The sequence below is a fragment of the Colius striatus genome, chromosome 9 (assembly GCF_028858725.1).
Source record: "Colius striatus isolate bColStr4 chromosome 9, bColStr4.1.hap1, whole genome shotgun sequence".
NCBI classification, from domain to species: domain Eukaryota; kingdom Metazoa; phylum Chordata; class Aves; order Coliiformes; family Coliidae; genus Colius; species Colius striatus.
The window spans coordinates 24,686,870-24,714,001 of NC_084767.1; the positions used below are offsets into that span (position 1 = coordinate 24,686,870).

At 44.1% G+C, this 27,132-nt stretch overlaps 1 protein-coding gene across 1 annotated transcript in view; it reads left to right on the forward strand.

Annotated features, from left to right (window-relative positions):
• ABCA12 (ATP binding cassette subfamily A member 12) overlaps positions 1 to 22,648 on the forward strand; it is an 84,830-nt gene extending 62,182 nt beyond the window's left edge. Inside the window, exons 36-54 of the mRNA XM_062002395.1 lie at positions 763 to 849; positions 2,032 to 2,125; positions 3,684 to 3,811; positions 4,690 to 4,777; positions 6,160 to 6,265; positions 9,667 to 9,721; positions 10,196 to 10,373; positions 11,565 to 11,680; positions 12,295 to 12,454; positions 13,775 to 14,043; positions 14,738 to 14,948; positions 16,565 to 16,674; positions 17,241 to 17,385; positions 17,524 to 17,658; positions 18,959 to 19,062; positions 19,324 to 19,416; positions 19,872 to 19,977; positions 20,688 to 20,825; positions 22,529 to 22,648. Of these exons, the coding sequence (XP_061858379.1) occupies positions 763 to 849; positions 2,032 to 2,125; positions 3,684 to 3,811; positions 4,690 to 4,777; positions 6,160 to 6,265; positions 9,667 to 9,721; positions 10,196 to 10,373; positions 11,565 to 11,680; positions 12,295 to 12,454; positions 13,775 to 14,043; positions 14,738 to 14,948; positions 16,565 to 16,674; positions 17,241 to 17,385; positions 17,524 to 17,658; positions 18,959 to 19,062; positions 19,324 to 19,416; positions 19,872 to 19,977; positions 20,688 to 20,825; positions 22,529 to 22,648 (2,443 nt within the window). The remainder of the gene's footprint in view (positions 1 to 762; positions 850 to 2,031; positions 2,126 to 3,683; positions 3,812 to 4,689; positions 4,778 to 6,159; positions 6,266 to 9,666; positions 9,722 to 10,195; positions 10,374 to 11,564; positions 11,681 to 12,294; positions 12,455 to 13,774; positions 14,044 to 14,737; positions 14,949 to 16,564; positions 16,675 to 17,240; positions 17,386 to 17,523; positions 17,659 to 18,958; positions 19,063 to 19,323; positions 19,417 to 19,871; positions 19,978 to 20,687; positions 20,826 to 22,528) is intronic.
• Positions 22,649 to 27,132: the final 4,484 nt, after the last annotated feature.

The window sequence follows — 27,132 nt, forward strand, 5'->3', positions numbered from 1 at the left end:
GAAATGAAGGTCCCTGCATCTGTTGTCACATGCTTTTTCAGTGTGATTAAGATGTCACCACTGAATTACTTTATTGTGTTTAAAAATCCTGTAGCTGAAATGACTATATTTTCTATCATTCTGATTTCATGATGTAAACTGCTGTCTTTCTCCAGTGGTTCTCAGCTTTAAGTCACAAATGCAAAATTTAGCTCTAAAGCAAGCATGTCTGCTCTGGGATGTTCTTCCCCAGGACTGCTCATCCCTTTCCACTTCAGGCCTGCCAGATGGGGGAATGAGTGGGACCTAAATGTCTGAGTCCTCTGTTCCTAATATTCTTTGCTTTTCCTGATGGATCACAGCTAAGAAGCTGGATCAGAAATGAGGAGCTACTTCTTTAATGACTGAAACCAAATGGACATCACATATGAGAGAGCTCATTGAGACAAGACTGGAAGTAGTGCCTGAAAATTGCAGTAAATACTTCTTCCCTGGAAGCAGAATCTTGATTGTCCAAAAGTTCATCAGTTATCTCGCGTAGATCTAGAAGCACCAAATGACTGGAGTAGCTGTGCAGCTCTGAGCAATGAGCAGTCCTTTTAAATCCGTGTGATTATCCTCATGTAGTGCATGTACTTCAAAGATTTACAGGGCTAGCACCACAAATAATCATTTATTTAATATCATAAATACATCCTGTTTCATTCACACACAGTTTTCCTCTGCTCAGTGGTAGTGAAAGTACCTTGAACATTTTCCTGTTTTTTCTTTGTTAAATGGTAGGAATTTTAATGAAACCACAGATGCTTTAGTTGCTTCGATGCTGGCTTTCCCTGGAACAGATAACACATGCATGAATGAAAGCAATTCGTAAGTAGTTCTCGGTTTTCTATCATTTAAATTCCAAATCTGCAAGGGGATTGACATAGCACTATTAGCCATTAGACCTTAATAACTATCTTCGATTATTTTGCAGAAGTTTCATACGTTAGTGGCACATGCAGAGATAAAAAAGTTCTCCTGCCTCTCTTCAGATGAGCTTGCAGACTCTTTCAGCTCATTAGGAGAAGTCTCACTGGCCTTTTGCAGGCAGGCGCAAGCAGGATGCAGGGCAGTCCTGAGCAGGGAACTGTGTAGTCATGATGTGAAGTCATGTGAAGCAGACCTCAGCCCTGCTGAGAGCCTGTGTGTCTCCCAAGTAGCTTGGAGCAAAGGTTTGTATCTGTCAGCACAGAGCTGTAGGTATTCTTGGAGATGGGAAACTCTCCTGTGCTTTAAGGCTAAGAGTGGGACTTCCATATAGTCCCAGAACCTTGGCAGTAGTGCTCTTTGCTTGCCTCACATACTCACCTCCACAGGAGGACTCCTTTATTATTATGAGTAGTAAGCAAGCAGCTTTGGTGGTGGCAGGATGCCAGCATGAGAGCAAGCCATTCTGGTACATGGGAAGTCATCTTTGCCTCCCCAATAATCCCAGTTACTACACTGAGTTCACCCAGAAAGTTCCCAGCATAGCTTCTGTTACCTGTATCTGAAAGATGTGCTATGAGGGCTGGTTTGTTTTGGGCTCTGCATGCATTCAAGAAATTGGTAGTAAGATTCTGAGCAGACTTGCATGCTCATGTGCCACGTATCTTCAGGCACATATCTATATTGAGTATTTAGGGTGACTTCCTAGTCTATACAGACCATCGCAGGACTCTCCAGTTATTGCAGTGACAACAGCCCTCAGTTCTGCACTGTAAGACCATTTTGGCCTTTGCATGTTAACTCCTTACACTGTCTACTGTGGGAATGAAGTGGTGGCTGGATTCCTTCTAATCAGCTGAAGGAACTGAAATGTAGAGAGCAGGACTGAGGGCTCTCTGCTGAGAGACACCAAAGGCAGCTGGAAGATGGGTACTCCCCGAAGCTCTCAGAGCTGACAAGAAAGTCCGCTTTTCTGCTGAAGCTACTCACTGCCATCCTTGCTGTCATTGAACATGACAGCAATTAGCATACTTTGCACACCTGAGCAAAGAGAACCTCAGAGGAAAATGTGTTCATTTTCAGGCAGTGCTTAAAGGAGGACATGCTTGGCCAGTGGATTATCAGTGGAAACCAGAGAACAAGATATTCTGCCTGCAACTGCACAGATGGCATCCAGGTAATTTGAATAAACCCAAAAGTAAGGACTTTTAAGGGCATATTTGGGGGCCTTGTAGGCTGGGAGTGGTTTTGTGGGCAGGTATGACACTGAGGGGAACTCAGTGTTCAAATTCCTCCTGTCTCATTTTGGCCTTGTTGATTTTGTACCTTGGATAACCACTGTCTGCACCAGTTTGGGGACAGAAAAGGGAACAGCATCCTTTGAATATGTGCATGCTAAGGTGTCTGTCTTGCTCCCCGTGGTGGGAAAAGGCTTAACAGTGGTTTTGAGTGTTCTACAATTGTCCCATGTAGCAGAGGTGAACGTGTACTGAGGACAATGGAATTTTTTACAAGCACTGTCATTATATGCAAGCACAGCTGTTATTGCTGTTTGCGCTTCAGAAATTAACTTTATGCAAAGTCTAGATGCTTCTGCTTTTACTCTGCTCCATATTACAGGTATTGATGATTAATAATATTAGTTATTTGCATTGCAGTGGTACGTACAGAACCAGACATGGGCACTGCTGGGCTTAGTGTTCTTGCATGCACATGGGGAAAAGGCAGGTTCTGTCCCAAAGATGTTATGATTTTACAGTCCAGTCCAAAGCTGAGTTCTCCTCCATCCAGTGCTGTTCACCTGTCTTCAGCCTTTTTTTTTCCACCAGGAAATCAGACTCATGGTGCAGGGTGATGCCATTTGTAAGATAAAGCATATACTTAGTTGAATATTCCCAGTCATTCTTTAAAATGCAGCTATTTTATGCAGTTTTCTGGACATATACTTAATTTCACATCATTAAAAGCATTGGCATAATTTCTCTCCTAAGTCAGGATAATGTTCAAAGCTGATTCTTACTTCTAGCAGGCACAGGCAGGTGTTCCTCAGCATGAAGGAAGCTATTTTGTGTATTCTGATGCAAAGTTATGAACAGATACACAATGGGGGAGGACAGGATTTTTGTTATGGATGAGCTGAGAGAAGCAGCCAGCATGCTGTCTGGTAGGACACTTCAACCTTACGGAATGGTCGATGTGACTTAGACCTTCAGCCTGTTAAATTATATATTCAATACTAATCCAAGGTTTCTCTGAAGCTCGGGAAAATATTCCCAATGACTGACAGTAAAGCAAAAATGTAGAGTGTAGTTGCTGTGAAATGCAAGATGAGAGTTTGAGGCCACCACGGAGTTTTCTGCTCCGTGACTTGTTTTGCCCTCTGCAGTTGTCTGTGCAGTCACCTTGATGCTCTGCTAAGTAGGATCAACCTTAATTCAGCAAAAAAATCTTCCTACGTAGCACGAAGCTCATTTCAAGGTCTCACTGATGTCAGTAGAACTGAAGTGTAGACTTAAACAAAGGTTGTTTTAAATCACCTCGCTAAATAAGTTCAGGACAGTATGCAGGGATGTATGTCTTGTGTCCTTGTGCCCAGATTTGTGAATCATTAGCTTCTGCAGCAGTCAGTCCCAGGACCAGAATGCTGCTGTTACCTGCTCTCAGTCTTGTCCCGATTTGCTTGTTTTCAGTGAAAACACAGACACTAACATTTTTGTTCTTTTGTCTCCGCTCAGATGTGTCCACAGACGAACTACACTCCCCCTCACAGAAGGACCTTCTCCACACGGACACTTTATAACCTTACAGGGCAAAATGTGGAGACCTACATTCTGGCAACTACCAAAGACTTCCTGCAAAAACGGTACAGCATAAATCTCCAGTTCTCCTCCTGTTGCGCTGGGAGCAGCCTCGTATCCATTTCATATCTGCTGCGCTTGGAAAGGTGACAGCGCAGTAGGGGTTTAGAAGGGCCTCTGCTGATGGTCTCTGAATCTGGTGAAAGGAGGTAAAATGTCCTGCAATCATGGAGTTAAAGATAAAGGTTTGTGCAAGTGCTCTGCATGATCATAGCAGAGATAGCCTAGGGATAACATGTCAATCACCTGATACGCTGATGGCTGGATCTGCAGACAAGCCTTTGTCTGACTCAGAAATGCTTAAAAAAAGGAAAATCTGACACAGTCTGTCAGGAAGCAAACCCCAGAGAGAGACTTTCCTCCAAGGTTGATTCTCTGAAGAGTCTCAGTGTGTGCTTCTCTTAAAGAAGTGCATCCATTCCAGTGAAATTAGGCTGAACATTTCCTTGCACCATGGGGCTGTTAGAGCTATTAGTGTGTACTATGCAACACAGCTGCTTGGCATGTCTTGGGGTAAAACCAGACTACCATTAAAGTTGTCAAAGAAGATGTTCATCTGCCATTGATTTAAACAGAGCTGCTCATCTTCTGGGCAAGAAGCAGTCATTTTATTGCAGTATGGTAGGCAGCAGGTTAGGAGTCCACAGCTCCAAAATATTATTCAAATTGAGGCTTTCAGCACAGTTTTGTGATAGTGCTGTTTCCCTTTTTTCCCCCAAATAAGGGCTTCTGCAGCTTGGCAACACACTGCATACTGGCATAAGCCCTGTTAAGGCAAGCTAGAATGAACTGGGGTGGTAGTGGCATGCTAACATGCACCAACCAAAAGTATTAAAGCTTTTGAATGAGGGCAGCAATGCATTTTCCTCTGGTTTTCTCTCAGGTATGGTGGCTGGAGCTTCGGAATGCCTTTGACCACAGATCTCCAGTTTGATATCAGGCCAGTGCCCCCCAACAGAACATTGACTAAGGTAACTAACTTCCATGTGTTCAGCCTAGTGTGCGAAGTGTGGGACCATGGAGGAGTGGTGCTGAGCTGACAGATATTTCAGAAAATAAAGCAGAACCCTCAGCAGCTAAATCTGCAGCTTGGCAAGGGAGAGGTGACTTGTAGTTAATTTCCTTTTCTCTCCCCTATTGGTCTGACTTCTCTTGCTAGCTGAAGACAATTTTTCTGCTGTTATAATTTTATTATACAGAGGTGAAAAGATCAATTAGCAGCACCTTTATCTTGTGAGATAACATATGTACCTTAAGAAGAACGGGTTGGTGTGTTCCAATATACCCATTTTTCTGTTTCTGCTCACTGAAAATGTTGTAATACATCAGTGTTAAAAGCACGAATGCTGAAAGCTGAGGTAGCAGGGAAAGGCAAGAGAGTTGAGAAGATCCTGTGGTCTCATTGCAAAACCTAGCTACCAGGAGGGTGTTCCTGCAAGAACGGTGCTGTTTTCAGAGGTGGCTATAGTAAAAGTGAATCACAGGATTTGTTTCACTAACACTCAGAGCTCATGTGATGAATTTGCAGATGTCTTCAACCCTCCAGTCTTACAGCTTCATCTTGGATCTGAAAGCTATAACTATTTGCTTATCAAATCAGATTTAACACCTGGAAACCTTGACAGTGTTGGAAGCAGGGCAGACTCCGGCCCTTGCTCTCCTATGGCAAGGAGAATGAAATCACTGAGCATGCAGGACTTGGAGATTTGCAAAAGTGGATGCTGGGGGCTGTGATTAAGCCTCTAACCTTAATAGCCTAACCTCTCTGTCCTTTGGTAGGTAACTTAAACCTCTAACCTGAGTTGTGCAGGTTGTGCCTAAGTAGATGTTAAATCCCTCCAAAATGCATGTCCTGTGATCCATTTTTCCTTCTCATTCCTCAGTTTATCATGGCATAGGTTAGAAAGGTTTTCATGGCTAGGGAAGAGCTGTTGCTGAATTTGCCTTAAAGCAACCTTTTTTCCCCCAGCTTTCAAGGGATGTTAGACATTTGACTACTTAGCCTTCTTTGGTAAGTCCCCACTGCTGGTGTTCAGCAGATCTGAGCAACTTATTAAAGAGAAGAAACCAAGTTTCTGTGCAGTTTATCACACATATGCTAGTACACAGCTAGTGCTTCTTTCCTTTCTCCCAGAAGGCCAATGAAGGTAATGGGACTCATTGTGCTGAAAGTGAAATGTGCATTTATACTCGTTTAGTGCCTGATCTGGCTTCATCATTGGACTTCAACTTGTAGAGCTTATGACTTTAGATAACAGCCATGGAATTATTCATTTGTCCAAGCAGAACAAGTCAAAATGTTATCAATAAGAATTTCGCTCCCAAATCGCCTTAATTTCTCAATTGTGTGCAGGTATGGTATAATCCCGAAGGTTATCACAGCCTTCCAGCCTATCTGAACAGCTTGAACAACTTCATTCTTCGAGCTAACTTGCCAGAAAATGAGACTTCCAGATATGGTAAGTGTCATTTACATGAGCATATAATTTCTCCCACGTGGGAAAAAATCTTGACTCTGTTGAAATCGACGACAACACTTACCTTGACTTGAATGAGGATGTTTCTTTATTTCCAATTAGACAATTCTTTTAAAAAAATAACTGAAATCATGAATAAATCACATACCCAGCCAAAGACTCAGGGGATTTGGACAGGGAGGACCCCAGATTCTACATAAAACTCTGCCTTCATCCCCAAAATGCCAATGGCTAGTATTTGATTTATTGCCTCTCATCATGGTATGGAAATAACTGTCTCTTGGTAGGTGGCCATTAGCTATGCATAGAAAGGCTACTCTAGATCATCTGTGGAGGTGGTTTAGATTAGTAAATTTTAATGTTACCCTTCTGCTGAGAGCAACTTAGGCTGTATGTTTGTGTTTGAATGAGAATAAGAGTGAGATTGAGAAACACAATTTTCAGCTATATTTTTCCCCTGATACAACACAACAGACCCCACAGAGTGCTGGTAGCCTGTTTGGGGATTACTGGTTCTCATAGCTTCTCCTGGGTAATATAATGCAGCAACCCAGATTCCTGCTCATAAACCAAGGCACCCTATCTTACTGTTTACAGTTTAGCCTACATTAAGGGTGCACTGTGGGCACAAACATGTCTGTGTATGTATGCCTGTCTCCAGAGATGCAGGGGGAGCAGGAGGGAACAGAAAGATTTATGTTGATGCCATTTTGAGAAATCTCATACAGAGATTTATGGGATCTGACAAGAGTAGCAGTTGTGTGCAGAAATGCCCTACCAATTGATTTTCTTTGACAAATGGTGCCCTTCCAGCCATGTCTTGGTCACGCCTAGCCCCCCTCACCTCAGAGGCCTGCCCTTCCAGGTGACAGTGTCTCTTTGCTCATAAGAGTGTTCATTACTGATGTGTCTGAACTCAACCATAATAAAAAAGGTATCTGATCTGAAGCTTCGAGTGTCATGCCATGAATTAAAGAAACAGCAAAGTGCTGATTACAAGTCAAAACAGCATGCCTCTCTTCCCACCTCCACATACTGATGCACTGAAGCTCCCTTCACAACAGCCTTAGCTCACAACAAGCAAAAGCAGAGCCTCATCCCTGCCACCATCCTGACATACCCACTGGCTTGTGCCTTTGAGGTTTGCAACATGCCCTCCAGGTCAAGGGGTTCAAGCTCTTCAGTGTGTGCTGGAAGAGCATATCACAAAGCTGCAGCCCCTGCCTTGTTGGTGAGAGAGGAGCCCTGAGCCAGGCGCTTCCAGCAGCAGGAACATCCCAGAGCAGCTGAATTATTAAGCAGTAAAGTTCCTTGCCCTGTCTCTGTATTCCCAACACGTGCTGTAGCAAGAGCAAAGGCAGGAGGCTCGTGTGAACAGTCAGAAAGTTTTCACAGGGAAAGTTTTATACCAGCAAAATAACAGTTTTCAGTGGGAAAGAATAGCAGCAGTTTTTATTCCATCTGTCCTGCTGCTTATCTGGTTTTGGAAAAAAATGCTTAGTAGTGAATGACCAGACGGATAATTCTCCGCTTCCCACTAATGATCCAAGCCATAGAACGGGGAAAATAAAATGAATGGAAGAGGATAGCTCCCCTGGGGTAGTGTAAATCCAGTCTGAAATACAATTGAACAGACGTTCTGCATGGTATGTTCTTGGCAGCTAAATCTATTTGTTGTTGTGACAAATAAATGACAGTTTAAGAGCCATTGAAATGACCAGATAAAAGTGCGTTGTCACTTCAGCAGTTTGAAAGAGGTGCCAGTCCCGCTTTAGAGGTTTGACTTAGGCTGCAGATATTTTTAAAAAAGACATAAAAAGCTTTTTACCCTGTCACTAAGCAAGTCATAATAGCTTTTGACTTATGTATATTGTGCTTTCTCTTCTCTCAATCCCAACCAACAAAAAAGAGAAAGCATTGAAATGGAAATTTTAACTTCTCGCCTAAGCTTCAGTAAAGGAAAATGGCTTTATAGTGAAGTATTAAGAGATTAGACAGACAGTATCTTTCTTTCTCTCTCTCCCTTTTAGAGAAGGGAAACATTTCCTGTCTGTTTCTGTGGCTTTATCAGCAGCCCAAGATTTTAATTCTATTTTTTTCTCAATGATGACAAACTGACGTGGGGTTTTTTTTTCCCCTCTTTGAGATGAATTTCCTATGAAATCTCTCCTTTCAAAAGCATGTGCTCAGTATGGCATTTGGTCAGCTAAACCCACATTCTCCTCTTTTCTCATCTCTATGTCAGAGTGCTCGTTCTTACGGAAGATAGCCCAGAGTAGTTCTTCCTCATATAACTGCTGAAAGTCAGGCACCTGACTGTAAGGAGCTTAAATTTCAGAGGTGACGCGTTCTAGCAAATCTCTCTGGACTTAATAGCAGCTAGAGGTTCTCCAGCACTCCTTGGGAAGTGAGGCTTCTCCTTAGGTGCCTACAGGCAGAATAAGAACTTTGGGTTTAGGCACATAAACATCTGAGCCTAAACCCTTTCTCAGGTGCTAGTCTTGAAGACTGGTATGTTGTCTTGGTGTGACCAAAGCAGGGAACTTCACTGGAGCTTGGAACTGACCCGCTAGACTCCTTAAGTCCCTCCTTTTGTTTTTATAGGCTGAAATTGCCTCTAAACATAGCAAATGCCCTGTGATGAACTGTACTAGTATATTTTGGTCAAGGGTTTCTCCTTGGTAAAAAAGTACTTAAACCAGGTCTTCTCTGGATGCCTGCACATGAGCAGAGAATTTCTTCTCTCACAGCTTGTGCCTGATACAAACCCATTTTTAAGGGATCTTTTTAGTAAAACAGAACAGTTCATAATTAGCTCATTGCCAAACTGGGAACAAAAGTGTCTGTAGCTTACTTGGGTGTATGCTAGCATCTCAACAGTTGCCCGTGTTGAGGAAGACAGGAAGATACTAGTTGTGTGGAAAAGCAATGGGGAACGCTTTGTTTCTGATGATAAAAGAACAAATGAAATGAAGTGAGATCATCAAGCAGCAATGTTTAAAATGAAACAAATTCACCAGTTTTGAATGTGTCACTGTTGAGGAATCCAGCCTAACATACATGGACCCACAAGCATGTGCCTAATCTTAGGTGTGAGAATGCTCTCACTGAAGTGACTGATACTATCGGCCAGATGGATGCAGAAACAAGGCCTAGGGTTTGAATTTTAGATCTGCTGTGCATCAAAGTGAAGTCATGGGAAAAATGGGCACTTCAAAATTCTACCCATGATCACACCAAGATATCAGAGCAGAATCCAGTTTTTTATCCGCTTTTCTTGTCTACTTGCAATTTTCTGCATTACTGTCAGTCTCAAGAAGGGTGAAGGAAGCTTTCAGTTGGCTACATTTTCAATTTATTTTCGTTTTGTTTTGTTTTTACAGGTATTTTCTTATCAGCTCACCCATATCCTGGAGGACAGAGTCAAGAGCAAGTAATGTAAGAAGTTTCATTTGGCTGATGCTTGAATTGTCTGGCTTCAAAAGAAGCAAACCAACTTCTTGGAAAACACAAAGTAGCCTAAATTACTGAATATCTTTCTCTAAATGATAGAACTACTCTCTCCCTTGTCTTAGTTTCCTCTGTGAATGAATAGCATATTGGCGCAGGTTCCTATTAGGGTTTCTTCACAGAATCCTAGATAGATCTGGAGGTCACAGTTACAGTATTACACATTTTTTGTGCTTTGGCATAATAACAATAATTTTTCCTTTGGCCTTTCCAATCAGTGCTGTGGTACAGCATTATGACTCAGTGCTGTGAGTCCTTTTTGCTTGGAGTAATTACCATCAGCAGAAGATGCTGTCACAGAACCAGGACCTTTCTGTTTCTGAGCTCTGAACAATGCCTCTATCATGAGGGAAATCTGCCACTTTGTCTCACCATAGACATCTTTCTCTGCTTTCTCCCCAGGCTCAACAGCTTACTTGACATCATAGTTTCAATGTCTGTTTTGGTTGGCTACTCTATCACAACAGCAAGCTTTGTACTCTATGTGGTAAGAGAACATCAAACCAAAGCCAAACAACTGCAGCATATTTCAGGCATTGGGATGACAAGCTATTGGGTGACTAACTTCGTTTATGATCTGGTAAATAATTCATTCTTAAATGCACCAAGAGTAGCATTGCACAGCAGGGGGGGAAAGAAAAAGTTCTTTAAATAAAAGTTGGTTGCCTAGACTTCCTAATATTATTACTACCAAGAGTGTTATGTAGTAATTGTTCTCCAAGGCATTGGAGACTATTAAATGTGAACCGCAACACTGGATTTTGCTAAGCGAAGGCATTACTCCTCCTCTCTCAAGTGTATGCAAAACACTCTGCACATTTATATGAGAGCAACACAGAACAGGCCAGAGCTTGATTTCAATTTTAACATGCAAGCAGCAAGCTGTTTTTCTGTTAGCTTGCAGAGCTAGATTAGTTGTCATGCAGGCTTTATGTGTCTGAGGTAAGGCTTTGGGGCTTGAGGCTGCAGCCATTTTGGAAACCCTGCGAGTACAGGATGGGACATTAGCAGGCATCTCACAGCTGTCACTCCCCTTTTGGGCAAAAATCCATTGCTAGGTTGAATGGTCTCTTTAAAATTATATATTATAAAGATTTTTAAGCCAAGGAAAGCTACCAATGCAGCTACATGCCTTCCAGAACCTGAGCAAGTTCCTTTCTCCAGTGCTGCACTGCGCTGTTTAGATTTACCACCTTGTCCCTACAGATAGTTGATCTCTCCAGCACTGTGCTGCATTACGTGGCGTGGGCACACCCAGAGTCCTTGCCACAATCAGTATTCAGCGGGCTGAAACTAATCCAGCGCTCTCAGCAACTTGATATTTCTCAGTGAATCCCTGCCAGTAAATTCTGTTAAATCCCAAAGCTGGGGAAGAGAGGAATCTCTCAAGGCAGATGTTCAGCAGGTCTCTAACTTGACTCAACATTATAAAGACTAGATTTACAGGTCACAATGAAGTGGTCTAACTGCAAGGCTAACGGAAAACCCAAAGGGATATTTTTCATTCACAACTTTTTTTTAAGGCACTTCATGCCCACAGTCCTGAGTGTTGAGGCTTAACTGACTCAAAGAGGCTTTGTGGGAAGTCATTTGCAAGACTTCCAAAAGTCTCAGGAGGACTGAAACCCCCACCAGTACTTGGCTTCCCTTGGAAGACCCAAACAGCACTTGTGGGCCCAGATTCAGACCCAGTGTTGCCACCTCTGCATAGTTCTAGGAAAATGTTTAAGAATTATCATAATAATAACATTATTTTAATATAATTTTGCAGATACTTTTTATGGTTCCTATAGGACTCTCAATAGGAGTCATTTCAAGCTTCCAGATACCAGCTTTCTGCAACAACAATAACTTACTGGCAGTATTTCTTCTGCTGTTACTTTTTGGGTAAGTGTAGAGCTTAGTTGTTTAAATATAATTTCACAGAATGAGGAACTGGATAGTGTAGGCTGCTGCAATTTGAGATCCAAGGGAGGAATATGCGGGCTTCTTTCTTCAATGTGCACTTTACAAATGGTGACTAGTTGCTCCTTCCGGGAACAGTGAGCTAAACTACTGTTGTCATGCCTGCTTTATTCAAAGCAAACTTGGCATGAGGGTATGAAATATTCAGGGTCACAGTGACAGCCAAAGCTGTAAGCCCATGCTCACTGAACTATTGCAAAGTTCAAGATATAGGAGCATTTCAAAATCAGAGAAGGGAAAAAAACCCCCAACAACATCAGCACAATTCAGAAAACTTAGCAAAACTATCTTCCTGGGTTTGAACCCTCCAGGCCCTGTCTGTCTGGTTTTGGTTGGGCCTCCATGTTCAAAGTATGTATTGTAAACTTTTTCTCCAAATTTTAACCGATAAGAAGATATTTTTCCTTCTTTAAGCTCCTGTAAGATGGAAATCTTGTCACATCCAAAACAGAATGGTTGTCTGGGGTCTTTAGTTGTTTGTTTGCAATCACACTTGAAGTTACTATAGTATTCTCTGAAATTTTGGCAATTTGTAGATATGCAACATTTTCATGGATGTACTTGCTGGCTGGAGTTTTCAAAGAAACAGGAATGGCCTTCATCGTTTATGTCTGTGTCAACTTGTTCTTTGGCATCAACACCATCATTACTCACTCAGTTGTATTTCTGCTCTCTCAAGAGAAGGCCACGGACAAGGTAGGAGCACCACTAGTACTAAGCAAATGGTGAAACAAGAGGAGACTTCTTGTGCAGTTTGATGGCTTTGGTCAGGTCCTTAGCAGCTGGCTGTTTGCAACATGCTTAAGGGAGACCAAGCAGAGGACCTATAGAGAGGACATGAGTCAAATACACATCTTACATGTCTGTAAATCTGCACCCTCGGCAGAGGAAAGAATGCAAAAAGAAAGGTAGAATACTGCCTGTGTGGAGAAGGGCAGGAGGTGGCTATAGATGCTTGAAACAAAGCTGATGGGGACTTCAAACCATTGCTAAGTTCTGGCAGCACAAACTGTGGAGAGTGACAACCAGATGTCATTGCCCTGAGTCTGACATGTGCTGCTTTAAGCCTAGCACCAGCTGTCTGTCATCTTGATCTGTAACGTAATTATCTTCTCTCTGCAAGTATGAAAAATGACTCATAGAAAGTGAGGATTCCCTAAAGTAAAGGGGATAGCTCTTAGAGCTATATCCCTGGAAATCACTGGGATCAAATGTACACCTTGCATTTAGTTTTCTTTTCTTGTGAAGGGTGATTACTTTGTGAAACATTAGTAATCTGGATTGGCTTTGGGTTAGATTTTTCTCTCTAGCTGGACAGTGCTTGTTTAGCAACCCCCTGAATTTTAGGAATGTGTAATTATGATCATCTCTGTACCCCCCTGTCAAGGGTCAGTCTGCTTCCATGCATGCTGCCTCTCCACTTTGCTGTGCACCTAATCCTTTCTTCCACTAGAAATCTGCACCAAATGTCTGCATATGAGAGTTCATAAGTGAGAGATTCATAATTGTTTTACCATGAATTAACCAGAAGAGCTCTTCTGTGTCCATTAAAGCCAGCTCTTGTGTTTTATGGAGATGTTTGCCCAAGAAAAACAGATAGGAGAGTGTTACAGGACAGCAGACTGTGCTCCACAGCAGGCTGGTATGGCAGCTGTGCAGTTCTAGGAGGCCCAATGTAGTTCAGCAGCAGGATTAGCCCCTGGCTAATGGCTGCTTTCAGGCTGCTACGTGCGGAGGGTGAAGTGGCTGGAGCAACAGTGAGGGACCGTGCTGGGAAATGACTACTGTTTACTATGGGTGATCACAACCTCAGAGCTGGCTGTTGACTCTTCTGACCTTGTGCCTGTGAAACGAGCTGTCTCCAGAGCTCTTGGCTCTCAATTTATCTCTGCTCTGAGACACAAGCAAATCCCAATGTAATTGTTACACTTCAGTCCCACAGTAAAACCTATGAATTTGCTCCATGGATAAAAAACAGTGACTGACTATGCTGCTTTTTGGTTGTTTTTTTTTCAGGGCTTGCATGATCTTGCTGAAAACTTAAGGCATGTGTTCCTTCTGTTCCCACAATTTTGCTTTGGCTATGGCTTGATTGAACTCTCACAGGATCAAGCACTGCTGGGCTTCTTAAAAGCCTATGGAGTGGACTACCCTGACAAAACCTTTGAACTGGACAAGACCACATCCAAGCTGTTTGCCATGTTTATTCAGGGCACTGTGTTTTTTGCCATTCGTCTTACAGTTCACGACAGGATGATTCAGAGAGTCTGGAACAACATACTAGAGTAAGTAACATCGGGAGTCTCGCAATAAAAACAGACCAAGCCAGAGCTCAGCAGTTTAATTCTGGGCTCTCGCACCATCAGTGTAAAGTTTGAAGCCCATAAATTCCACGACACTTTGCAAACATGCAGTAAGCTTTCTTTGCCTGCAGTCCCTATACCTACCAGTAATTATAGTACTAGCTCCTACAGGTAGAGGTTACCAGAATCCCTTGGTAGTCCTTGCTTGCTGAGACTATGGCCCTCGTTTCAGGGCTCTGGGTTCAGTGGACTAATATCTAGCTCGTTGGTAAGAGCAGTCAGTCATTATTAAGAGTTGGTAAGTCACGGTAAGAGTTGTCAGTCCATTAACAATCTCTTCCATTTGAATCTCTCCATCTTCTCTGGCTTAAGCAAACACAGCGAGCAGTGAGAACAGTCTTGCCACCTGCATTACAAGCATGTCCACAGGGCAGGACCTCCTCCAGCTCAGAACATTTGCTGAAAAAGAGGAAAAAAAAAAAAAGCGGGAAGAGAACACTGTTTTTTAAATTCCCTAAATGCTGCAAATATCAGGACAGAATACAAACTGTCTGCATATCTGTGTATTTTTGCATGTCCTGGGATCTCACTGGACAGCTCATTACTATCCCAAGCACAGAGGCTCACTCCTGTCTGCTTGCCAGATGGTAAGGTTCCCTCTCTGCCCTCCCTGCAGGTTCCTGTTTGACAGAGTACATGGCAAAGCGTCAGTTCTGCCATTCCCAGGTGAAGAGGACAGGGATGTCCAGGCAGAGAGGAATCGCGTGGAGTCAGGCAAAGCTGACTTCGATGTGGTGCAGCTCCAGAATCTCACAAAGGTCTACCACCTTCCTCACAGACGCATTGTGGCTGTGAAAAACATAAGCCTCGGGATTCCAGCTGGAGAGGTAAGTGAGGGGAAAAGGCTGCGGGCACCTTCCACCTGGGGCAGGGAAACTGGAACAGATCCACAGTCCCACTGTCATCTTCTCTCCTGGTCCTTGCTGCTGTCCCAGCACAACCCTAATGGTTTGTTTTGCTCTGGCTTCTTCCTTCCTTTTCCTCATTTATTGATTCCTGGGGTTCAAATAGTGGCGAAAGGCTCCTGGTGGATTTGGGACACAGAGTGACAGTTTGAAGGCCCTAAAAAGAAAAATGCGGATGAGACAGTGATGGTGCTGTATTCAAAGAAAAACGTCTACATGCAGTTTTTTGTACAGCACAGTCTTGGGGGGTTACTGTCGGTTACCATGTGGTAAATGAAGACAACAGAGTTTGTCCAGTTGCAATTATTCACCTAAACTGTGTGGGAGACAGTGAGTCAGGCTTATCTGCTTGTATTTCTCATCAGGGAAAGACAAATCACTTCAGCTGAACGCATGCTTCCATGAATCAAGACTTAAACTCTAAAGAAATAAAGATTCTTTGCTCGCATCAGTGAGGTTACCTGCAAAAACACTGACTCGAGAAAAGACAAGAGCATACAGAGCACCTCAGAAATTCAAGGGGAAGTTCATGGGGCCTCTGGAGTCCAGATCCTGCCTCAGGCTCTGCACCTGGCTTGAGGGGAAGCTTGGAAGTAATCCCTGGTAGCTGATTTTTTAAATTTTCTGGGTCCCACTGAGATAACAGGCAAATGGAAGGACATAGGGTGCTGGGCAGGAGGACAGCAGCCTCACATTAAGACTGCAGCACTGATCTTTCTGGCAGAGGATTTTTTCCAAGCCACAGCTGGCATTGAGGTTTCTAACTTCTGAAAATCATCCAGATGCGGTGTCAGCCCAGGCTGTTCCCTGCACCACAGGCTGCATGCCGGTGCTGTCCATGGCAGGGCTTGGCAGAGGGGCAGAGCCCTGACCTGCACTGTGCATCTGCAGCGGGCACAGCACCTAAGATCATCACATCAACTGGTCTGCACTAAGGATCAAAATAATAGTAATTAGCAGCACAATGGTAATTGCTTACGCAATGTGCAACTGCATATCTCCAACTTTAGCAATAAAACCTGGATCTTTAGCATGAGATGCTGAGCTGCACTACAGGGAGCCAGTTCTTAATCTCATTAATGTAGTGCATTAGTGAGATTATTTGACAAAAGTCTTGTGTTGCATTAAGGTTTTCCCAATGACAGCCCAAACCTCACTCACCTCATTGCTATGAATAGCTGTGTTCTTGTCAATGGAAGGCTTTGCACAAATGAGATGATCGGGATTTGGCCTGTCAGAATAGCTTGCTGCAAAAATGTGCCTTGCAGTCAAAGGAATGACTGTAATAGAGACACCTCCTTGATTCCTCACCACATTAAACAAACGGTCCTAATATAAGCTGCAGTATATTGCGCCATAAACAACCTCCATTAGACTGTTCGTGTGCTTTGAGTACTTCTGCTGCTCTTGCAATTCATCTTGCTCAAGGGTCCAGGGAAAAGAAGAGACAAGATGCACTGAACACTCATCTCAGAGCAATATTTCTGTGTTATAAATACAGTGTGGTTACATTTCCACTTTTCTTTCCCACAACCCAGTGCTTTGGCTTGCTTGGTGTGAACGGAGCTGGAAAGACAACCATCTTTAAGATGCTGACGGGTGATATAGGAGCATCCAGCGGAAGGCTGCGGGTCCAGGATCGTTCTGGGTATGGAGGATGTGATTTGGGGAAGGTGCATGGGCAAATCAGCCTGGGAGCAGTTTTTAAGGGGGATGACAAGTGAAAAGAAATGTAGAAGGCTAAACCAAAACGTTTGAGCAAAAATAGATAAGGCAGCCAATTTCATCCTCTGAAGATGACATGGTTGCTTCCATAGAGGCCTGCATTTTTCTGCCATACCTCTGCAGTTCTTGGTAATGTTTCTTCCACTTCATTCCATTGCAAATGGGACAAGACTCAGATCCTCAGCTCAGTGTGATTCCACTTAGGAGCTGGAATCTGGAGACCAACAGAATTCCTCTAAAAACACACTTTTGCAGGAGCAGGCTTGGTGGCAGCTCTGCCATCCGAAGCACTGGCAGTCAGTGCTGGGCAGCCACATACTAGACAGGCTAACAGTCATTGCAAATGCATGAACTAAGGGTCTGAAAATTCATAGCATTTTCCTTCAGGATTGGGGAAGGAAGCGGTAGAAATGGGTTTTCTCTCTACTGATTCCAGAGTGCCATGGCAATTCTATGTGTTTCATATGACTTGCCAACTTCCTTACTCAGGTCCTTGAACGACATTAGTGAGGCACACTGGTCACTCTTTGGCTACTGTCCTCAAGAAGATGCCTTGGATGACTTGCTGACAGTGGAAGAGCACATGTATTACTACGCTAGGCTTCACGGCATCCCAGAGAGAGAGATCAAAGGAGTGAGTAACACAGGGGCTTGACTATAAGCATTTTCCATTTATTGAGAGCCTTCACATTGATTTAATTAGTCTACCACTAACTAGCTTTGCGCCTGGTAATTGTCTGTTGTTATGAAGGCCTTGCTCTTGCTCCCATAGGTTGTACTCCAGCTTCTCCATCGCCTGAATCTGATGGCCTACAAAGACAGAGTTACCTCAATGTGCAGTTATGGCACTAACAGAAAGCTGTCGACTGCTCTGGCTCTCATTGGGAATCCATCAATTCTGCTGCTGGTGAGAAATGAGGGCCTCATCGAGGGTCTTTGGGCTGACAGGGGTACTCTGACATTCTAGCAAAACCTCCTTGGGCTTTCAGGACACTCCATAGCCTGACAACATGTGTCAGAGGAAAGTTCACATTCTAACAAGTACCATCATTTTCTTGGAGGGCATAATAAATCAAAGATAGATCCTATTTTTGCCAGTTAAACTCTTATTGTTCCCAGCTCTTTCTTGGTTTGTTTCTGTTTTATCAATTAATCTGTACAGTCTTGCAAGAAAAGCAAGCATCTAAAGCTCCAAGTCTATAGGACAGCAAAGGAGCAACTACCTTCAGGATTAGAATAGAAAACTGTTTTTCTAGGTTTGGCTTCCCCTGATGTCTTTCACTTTGAACTCCCCAGTTCTTCCATGAGATATGCCATTGCTAAAACATGCCTTTTTGTGCAGTTTTTCCACATGATTTGAATTTGTACAGTGCTCTGTGAGCAAATTTCCCAATATTAAATTTATGCCTACTGGACATCAATCTCCCTTGCCCCAGCTTACATTGAGCCCAGCACTGATGCTTTCACTTCTGGCCACATACGCCAGTGCTCTATCTGCTTTTCTGAGAGAAAAAAATCTCAATAAAAATAGAAACGGAGAAACTTCCTCCATTCTGAGTGCTGGCTGAACCCATGTAGGTTTATTTCTGCTTTATATAAAAGGTAGTGTGCTTATTGATAAGAATTTGTCAATCAGAAATTAGCCAATGATTTTAGCAGCAGTGCATAGGGTATGAGGCAGTGCGCTGCCTCTCATCTCTGGCTTATTGGCTCTCTCTGTGTAGAAATGCAACACTTGCTTTGTCAGCATGTGAGAAGGAAACAAAATGTGGGTGCACATGGGAGCCAAGTGCCAGTTAACAGCTCCTTCTCTGAGGCTACATTAGTGTTTTTTTCTGGATATCTAAACCACCATGGTGTAAAATGTACAGTAGGGTGCATCTTCAATGGTGCTCTCACAGCCAGACAGTCTCTCTAGAGTCCAGTGGAGGTTGAGTTTCCAGCAGTCACCAGGGGAGCTGTGCAACCCCAAGGGCAGTGAGGATGGAGATCTTAGTCAAGCCGACTTGCTTCTTGAAGGGAGAGCAGGACATCTCAGTCAAATCCATAATGCAATTGATGGTTGTCCTTCTCCCAGATCTGCACCAGCGTAAGCTCTCCTGTGGGCCCTTACTAGCAAACCTAACACTATTGACAGACCTAATAAAAGTGTTAGGGAAATCAGACTGTGAGTGCAACTTTAAATGCAGCCCTCTCTTTCCCAATAGGATGAACCAAGCTCCGGAATGGATCCAAATGCGAAACGCCACCTGTGGAAAATCATCAGTGAGGAAGTGCAGAACAAATGCTCAGTGATACTCACATCCCACAGGTAGGGCTGGTTTGGCTCTGCCTCCAGCTTCAGGGTCCTCAGGAGGTGTAGAGAGGTCCATCCTTCACACTCCTGCTTGGTCCTCGCAGAATCTCGGGAACTGAGCTATGACAGGTTTGTGGGGTTGTTGTGGCAGAACCTGAGTGCCCAGAGAGACCCACAAAACTTTAGGAAAAAATCAATAATGTTCTCTGATTAGTGAAATAGCTATTTTTTATACCTTCTCAATGACTTATTAGAGCTTCTTGTTTGGTTTTTCAGCATGGAAGAGTGTGAGGCGCTCTGTACCAGGCTGGCTATTATGGTGAACGGGAGTTTCCAGTGTGTGGGCTCTCTGCAGCACATCAAGAGCAGGTCAGAGAAACTAACCGATTTTGCTTGTACTGAGTGGGCTGTGGAGTTGATAACCTACAGCTTTGGGGACTCAGAGCACCAGACCTTTGCTAACAGGGCCTCAAAATAATGTCGTTTTCTGGTTGATGTTTCTTACTACACCACTGAAATTCTGTGTTAACTAATGCACTTTCTACTCTCTCACAGCCTTTTTTCCCAGAGATGTGTTCCCCAAAGTAATCTGTTCACTGCTGAAAATGTTAAATGCATGTTAGTGTTGAACTTCAATTTTATTAGTTATAACAATTGCTTGGCTTTATATTAAGCTTCACTCCAGGTTAACAACTCTGACCCCATTCAAGCTGCACTCTGCCTGGATTAGATTTCCCCAAAGAGGCTGTGCAGCACTCTCAGGGGGGTTTATCTAACTGTTTCTCTTTTCTGCTGTGTTAATTGTGGTTTTGTTTTTCGCCTAGGTTTGGAAGAGGATTCACTGTGAAGATGCACTTAAATAGCAACACAGTTTGTACTGAGATGCTGACAGATTTCATGAAGTCACACTTTCCAAACACATGCCTTAAGGTAAGCAGGACAGGAGAGGCTGTCTCAGTTCCTTCACGTTAACCAAAAGGATCTCGCGAGGTAGACATCTAACATTCTGTGCACACAGATCCCTGCTCCCAGAGTGTAAGGGATTCTTACACATGTACTTGTCAGGGCTATCAGCAGCATTGTCCAAGTTCCTTGGTGGCTTCACCCAATAACTTCAGCCAAGCAGCTGCAGTGATCCTGTGAGGCAGCTGTTAGGTGACCCTCTGCCCCTGGGAATGGTCTCAGTGCAGCCTCGACTGCGTGGAGACTCACATCATACTAAGTAACAAGATGGTCAGGTGCTTCCAGTGCTTCCAGTAAATGAGAAACTGAGCAACTGTGACTCAGTTACTCTGGTTTTACAAATCCCATCCATTGCCTGTAACTCAATCTCTGCGTTAATCAAAACAGCAGACCTGGAGCTGGAAAATGCTATGGGTATGCTCAAGTTTCCAGATCTGGGCCTTACTTATCATCTCCCAGGCACAAACTCTACAAAAAGTCCATGGGGAAACATGATCAATACTGGAGAATAATACTCCTCACCTTTAGATGCCAGGAGAGAACAGAACCTCTGCCCTTTAGTTCTCCCATCATTTGGCTCTTCTTTGCTTCCATTCTCAGCCAGCTAGCCATCAGATCTGTTGGCTCTTCATAGGCAGCAATTTCTTAACTTTATCCCATCATTCCTGTTCCCACAGGATCAGCATTTCAACATGGTGGAGTATCATGTTCCAGTGTCTGCAGGAGGAGTAGCCAATATATTTGATCTCCTGGAAGCCAGCAAAGCAGCCTTCAATATCAGGCACTTCTCAGTGAGTCAAACAACATTAGAGGAGGTAAGGAATTAAAGATGTGTGACCATCCATTTAAAACTGTTAACAGGGGAGCAGACCAATGGTTATACATAATGGAGTGCCGCACGCAATATTTTAAAAGGGATTTTCATCTATATTCCTCCTGGGGATACTTTATCAGTAGTACTGCCTCCAGATACCTGTGCTGGCACTAGGAAAATGCACAGAGAAAGCTGCCTGTAGCATAAAGGATCTGTTCTTCTCCCTGTCACTGCTGATTTCAGCAGCTTCCTGAGGGTGGATGAAAGGCAGGGTTATGAATTGTTCCCTGTTTTCAGTGTGAGACTCTCCACTTCTGCTTGATTTTGCTCTTTCCTATTATGTATTTGGGTTGTAAGTTAATTTAGTATTACTCCAAACTTAGCTTTTCTGGTTAGGATCCTTCCATTTTCCCTTGGAAGAACGTTCCCACTGGCATTAAAATCTTGCAGGAAACACATCAAATGAAAGACTGTCTCAAGGATTATCTAGAAGAAATCATCCTGTTCAACATCAGCATCTGATATATTAGGTCTGTCCCACAGAGAGGAGGAAAACTGCAGCCCTCTTGGGGAAGGAAGTCCTCAATATTCTTTTCATAAGGGACATTGGTTGTGGGAGAAACAGACAAAGAACAGGAAGCCCCATGTCACAGAATCATGAAATCACAGAATCGTTGAGGTTGGAGAAGACCTTTCAGCTCATTGAGTCCAGCCATTAACCCAGCACTGCCACAGCCACCACTAAACCGCATACCTCAGCACCACATTTACACAGCTTTTGAATCCCTCAAGGGATGGTGACTCCACCACCTCTCTGGGCAGCCTGTGCCAGGGCTTGACAACCATTCATTTCCCAATATCTAAACTTCCTCCAGTGCAACTTGAGGATATTTCCTTTTGTCCTGTCACTTGTGATTTGGGAGAAGAGATGACCCCCACCTCACTACAACCTGCTTTTCAGGTAGTGGTAGAGAGCAAGAAGGTGTCCCCTCAGCCTCCTTTTCTCCAGACTAAACAGCCTCAGTTCCATCAGTTTCTCCCCATCAGACTTGTGCTCCAGATCCTTCACCAGCTCTGATGCCCATCTCTGGACACGTTCCAGCACCTCAGTGACCTTGTAGTGAGGGGGCCCAACACTGAACACAGCACTTGAGATGCAATTTCACTAGTACCAAGTTAAAGGGGTGGGAGGACAGCGTGGATTTGTGTATATGCAAATATGGCTGCAGGTAGTGTACTAGTAAGAGTATTTTATGTATTCATTAGGCAGTGTTCAAATGAAGACTGTTACACATGATTATATACCCCTATCTAGATTGTATGCAGTTGTGAATGCATTTATGTCAATTATATATAGACAATGGGTTGATAAACTAATAATATTCCTGTATCACACGAGGCTGAAAATCAGCCACCACATATTACCTTGTGAGTACTTTGTAACCACAAGCTGCAGGACAGTTAGGTTTTGTACTGAAATGTCTGTGTTCCGGGTGCCGATTCAGTGTTACAGGCATGTGCATCCATCTGTTTACATGAGCTCATAAAAGGCCAACATTTGCAATTCTCGAATCCAGTGTGAATCCATTCCTGAGCACCCTCTCCATGCTCACAGTCAAGTGAACAGCCTTTCCTTTCTCATAACTATTCCTATTATAAATATTTATGCTATCACATACTGATTGTTTTCCTTTGAACTTACAGGTTTTCATCAACTTTGCCAAAGATCAAGCAGACCCTGATGGTGTGGATGCAGGTCCCGATGTGACACTGGACAGCTCTGACACGAGTAGCCACGATAGCACCATAAGTTCCATCTATTGAGGGGCCCCAAACACAGGGCTCATAGAAGCTGGGGAAAAGACCTGATGACTCCTTGGGGTTCTTCCAGCATTATTTTCTGTCATTCTGGGATGGTGGGGCTAAAAAAATCCCATTTTCTTAAAGTACTTTTTTTTTTATATGCCCTTATTTTGTTACTAGGATCATGGTAGGTGTTTAAGACTGGCATTCGATTACAAATCAGATTGGTGTTTCCATAGGTTCTTTCCCACTCCTTCCCAGTTCTTGTTTTATGATAATTTTAACACCTGTGAGTACTTAGTTGGCATCACTTGCTGCTTGTGGCCATTTGCTTGCAGCACAAATGTCTGTGAGGCCCCAACAGCTGTCCTCTCTGAAAGCCCACACTCCCCTCCTTGCTCAGCAACAGAGTGTTTGGGTGGCCATGAGACAGTCACTCAACTTTGATGGGTTCCCCACTGGGGGAATGGGGTTTTGCCCTTTCCCTGCCCCACAGGGGTGTTGTGGGGGCGCAGGGGTTATGTACTGCAAGTGCCATTGGTGGGGGCTGTCTTCAGCGGCAACATAAAGCTCGTCTGTACATGTGGGTTGTGTCAGTACAAATATAATTACTTGAAAAGTCAGCACTTCTAGGAGTTTTGGTTTGTTCCTGTAGCTGATTTCAGCTTGAGGAAGCCATCTGGTCTCACGCACTTCCTGGCTCTTGGTACCCCATGGAAGATCATTCTACTACCAGCCCCATCCTCTTTTTGGCTAGTGTTCAGGGCTTCTCTGTTACACCAGAGTGGTATGACACAGGTATACTGGGTTCAGTTCTTTGACATGAAGAAGTTTTCTTCATTAAGATTGTGCTTCCCTGAGCAGAGTCATAGCAATAAGCATCTCCCTTGCTCAGAAAACTTCCCTGTCCAGATGGCTGTGCCTCTCTGCTTCCTTTCTGTGACCTTTCTCCTCCCACCTGAGCAGTGCCTGCCCCTGGAACTCTCGAGCTGCCTTTCCCCACAGAATAGGGCATCATGAGCTTCTCCTTCTGACTGCCTGCTGCCTTTAATGAGACCTCTGCCTGTCTTTGAGCAGCAGCTCTGGCAGTACACGAGTTCAGACCACCAGCACACACATCCTGCTTTTTTTCCCCAGAATCACAGAGTGGTAGGGGTTGGAAGGGACCTCTAGAGATCATCCAGTCCAACCTCCTGCTGAAGCAGGTCCACCTAGATCAGGCTGCACAGGAACACAGGCCAGGAGGGTTTGGAAACCTCCAGAAAAGGAGGCTCCACACCCTCCTTGGGCAGCCCGTGCCAGGGCTCCCTCACCCTCACAGCAACAAAGTTTCTCCTCATGTTCAAGTGGAACTTCATGTGTTCCAGCTTGTGCCTAATACCCCTTGTCCCATCCCTGGGTGCTACAGAAAACACTGTCACCCCATTCTCTTGACACCTGCCTTTTAGGCATTTATAAGCATTGATAAGGTCTTCTCTCAGTCTTCTCCAGGCTGAATAGCTCCAGGTCTCACAAGCTTTTCTCATTATAGAGATGTTCCAGACTCCTCAGCATCTTCATAGCCCTCCACTGAACTCTCCCCAGAAGTTCTCTGTCTCTCTTGAGCTGGGGAGCCCAGAACTGGATATGATACTCCCTTTACCAGGGCAGAGTAGAGGGGGAAGAGAACCTTCCTCGCCCTGCTGGCCACAATCTTCTTGATGCATCCCAGTATGCCATTGGCCTTCTTGGCCACGAGGGCACATTGCTGGCTCACATTTAGTTTGCTGCCCAGCAGAACTCCCAGGTCCCTCTCCACAGAGCTGCTCTCCAGAAGGTCACCTGGACTAGATAAAAGAGGTTAATATAACTGTGTTCTATATATCAACTCAAGGCTTCAAAGGCTCTGTTTTGGGTCAGGGCATTGATGCACGTGGAGCTATTCAAGCACATAATGAACTTAAGCTCATTGAATCTTGCTGGTAAAAGAGACTGCCAATGGCACCAGCTTGTACTTGCCATGTAAGACGTGGCACGTGGGTTTGGCTTCACATCCATAATTCCAGCCCAAGGGTTTGTGTTTTGTTTTGTTTCTTTTTCTCCCCAAAGCTAATTTGAGCCAAAGCAAACTTTAGATGAAAGCCACAGTGACACATCTTTCTCACCCTGATCATCAGAGGTGTTTTACTAGTTCAGTTCCCATTTGATGCTGAGGCTTGCTGAGGAAATCACACGAAGAACAAGTGCCTTAAATATCCAGGGTGTTTGAGATTTTTATGGTGGGATACTGAAGTTCAGTGTTTAACTACCACAAGGAGGCCATGCTTTCTTGGTGATCTTGGTGTAAACTTCCTACAGGTAGCAGGAGGAGTTTTGTTATGGACTGAATGTATTATCAAGCCCAGAATTACAGCTCAACCTGCTGACTGTAATTAAAACTGGAATTCAGCTCTTTTCCAGAATGCATTTGACACCCGCAGTTTATAAGTAACTGAAAAAGCTGCCCAGACATTCATTGTAGCTTTTATTATTATGTCTCCAGCTCTGCAAAAGCTCTTTTTTTTCCACATTTTCATTGCATATCTTATACAGATCACAATATAAAATTAATCTTTTCTCTAATGGAGGGCTTGTGCTCCTGGCAAAAGACTCGGAGCATGAATGCCAATGATTTAAATGCAGCCTTGTAATACCAATCAGAGTATTATTTTATTATGTCGATGGCTTTGCAACTGCCAGTGAAAGATGGATCTTCAGACTCTGTCCAGATGTACTTTACATTTAATTGAGGAAGAGTGATACAAAGCTACTCTTTTGTCCCTTTAGAGCCTACTAATCAAAAAAGAAGAAAAAAAGATACAAAAGGAAGTGATTCATTGGAATACTTAGCAAGTTGCAGTTTAATTGGGTAAAATAGAGATTTTTTTTTAAAAAAGTAAAAAGTACCCTTTGAATTTCCACCCAATTCTGGCATTAATAGAAACATCTGCTTCACACAAAATGTGTCATGGCCATGATAGACGCTCCCCATTTTCACTTGCAGGTAAAAATAAAACATCTGCTGTTGCAATCGAGTCTGTAGGTATTGGTCCAAACACGCCAAAGTTTACATACTTCAGGGAATTTAATTGCAACCTGTGGAGAAGCAGTTAAAACTGTTTAGAGGATTGAAGCATCTGTCAGGAAGTTTGGATAGAATGTCTCCAGGGACTGAGTTACCTCTTGTGCCACTCTGCAGATACTCCTGCTCCTTGCAGAGCTGCAAGTATAACCTGTCCCTTTCGGGGTGCTCGACATGGAAGCTAATTCTATCCTGCTTCCCACCTCCAGCTCCCGGTTTCTCCTTTGCTCCCCAAGGAGGGGTCATTTTGGTTCTAGGGGTGGCCTGAAATACAGAGCCGTTGCCTAAAGAGACCACTGATAAAATCTGTCTTGAAGACGATGTGCAGGCTGTAGGTGCCACGGGAGGGCTGGGGATGCTCCCTGATCTTGGGAGCTTGGGGTAACCTCCACCCTGCCAATGTGTGGGTGCCCTCCCTTGTCAGCCCTCTCTGAATCCTCTCAGAAATGTTTGCTTTTTACAAGACTGCTTTCAAAAGACCAAAGCCAGGCAGCCAACAAGCTGAGTCCTTTCTTTGGTGTGAGCAGGGAGGGAGGATGGTTGAAATCTCCTGTGTCCCTGGAAGGGTCAGCAGAGTGCTCTGCCTGCTGCTGCACATCACCTCCCCAGGATGCTGCAGGCCCAGGGGAAAACTTTTCATCTCTCTTCTTGAATGCAGTCACACTTCTGCCACCCTGATGACCCTTGCTTGAGGCAACAGGGAGCAACTGAGCTGGGCGAGCCCCGCCGGGGTGTCACGCAGCCTGTGTGTGTTAATTGGAACTGCATGGGCCTCCAATGAGCTAAATTTAAAAATGCTCTCAAATCTTACAGACAGAAGGTTTACACAGGGCCACCACTAAACAAGGCCGGGGCCAGAAAGTCAAGGACGAATCCTGTAATTGGTTATGTGGCTTGTGAGACTGTTTTAAATCAGTTTTGTAATTGGAGCTGCAGACTCGGGGACAGCAATTCAAATCTCCAGCCTAGCTCTCCTTCATTCCTCACTTTGTGCTGCTGCTGCTGGGAGCACAGTGCTTCTCCAGCCCAATCCTTGCTTAGCCTGTGTCTTGATGCAAATAGCCACAGAGAACCAGGAAAGGTGTGGCAGGGTCCAAGGAAAGCTCTCCAGAAAGGGTAAGGTTACACAATAGTTCTCTCAGGACTGGCCACTGCCATAAACATAAACCGGAGTCTAATTGGATTTCCTTGTCCTTCCATGAGAGCTATAGGAGTGGTTCCTTTACCAAGTTGGATCAGAAAATGTGTTTACAGGTCAAATGAACCCATCCACGTAAACACAGGTGGGTGTGTCCCACAGACCGGCAGCCTGTGTGGGGTCACTCCAGGGATCCAGGATCTGCAGGATCCCACATCCTGACAGGCTCAGGAGGGGGCCCAGCCTGTCCTATGACTGCTGTGAGTG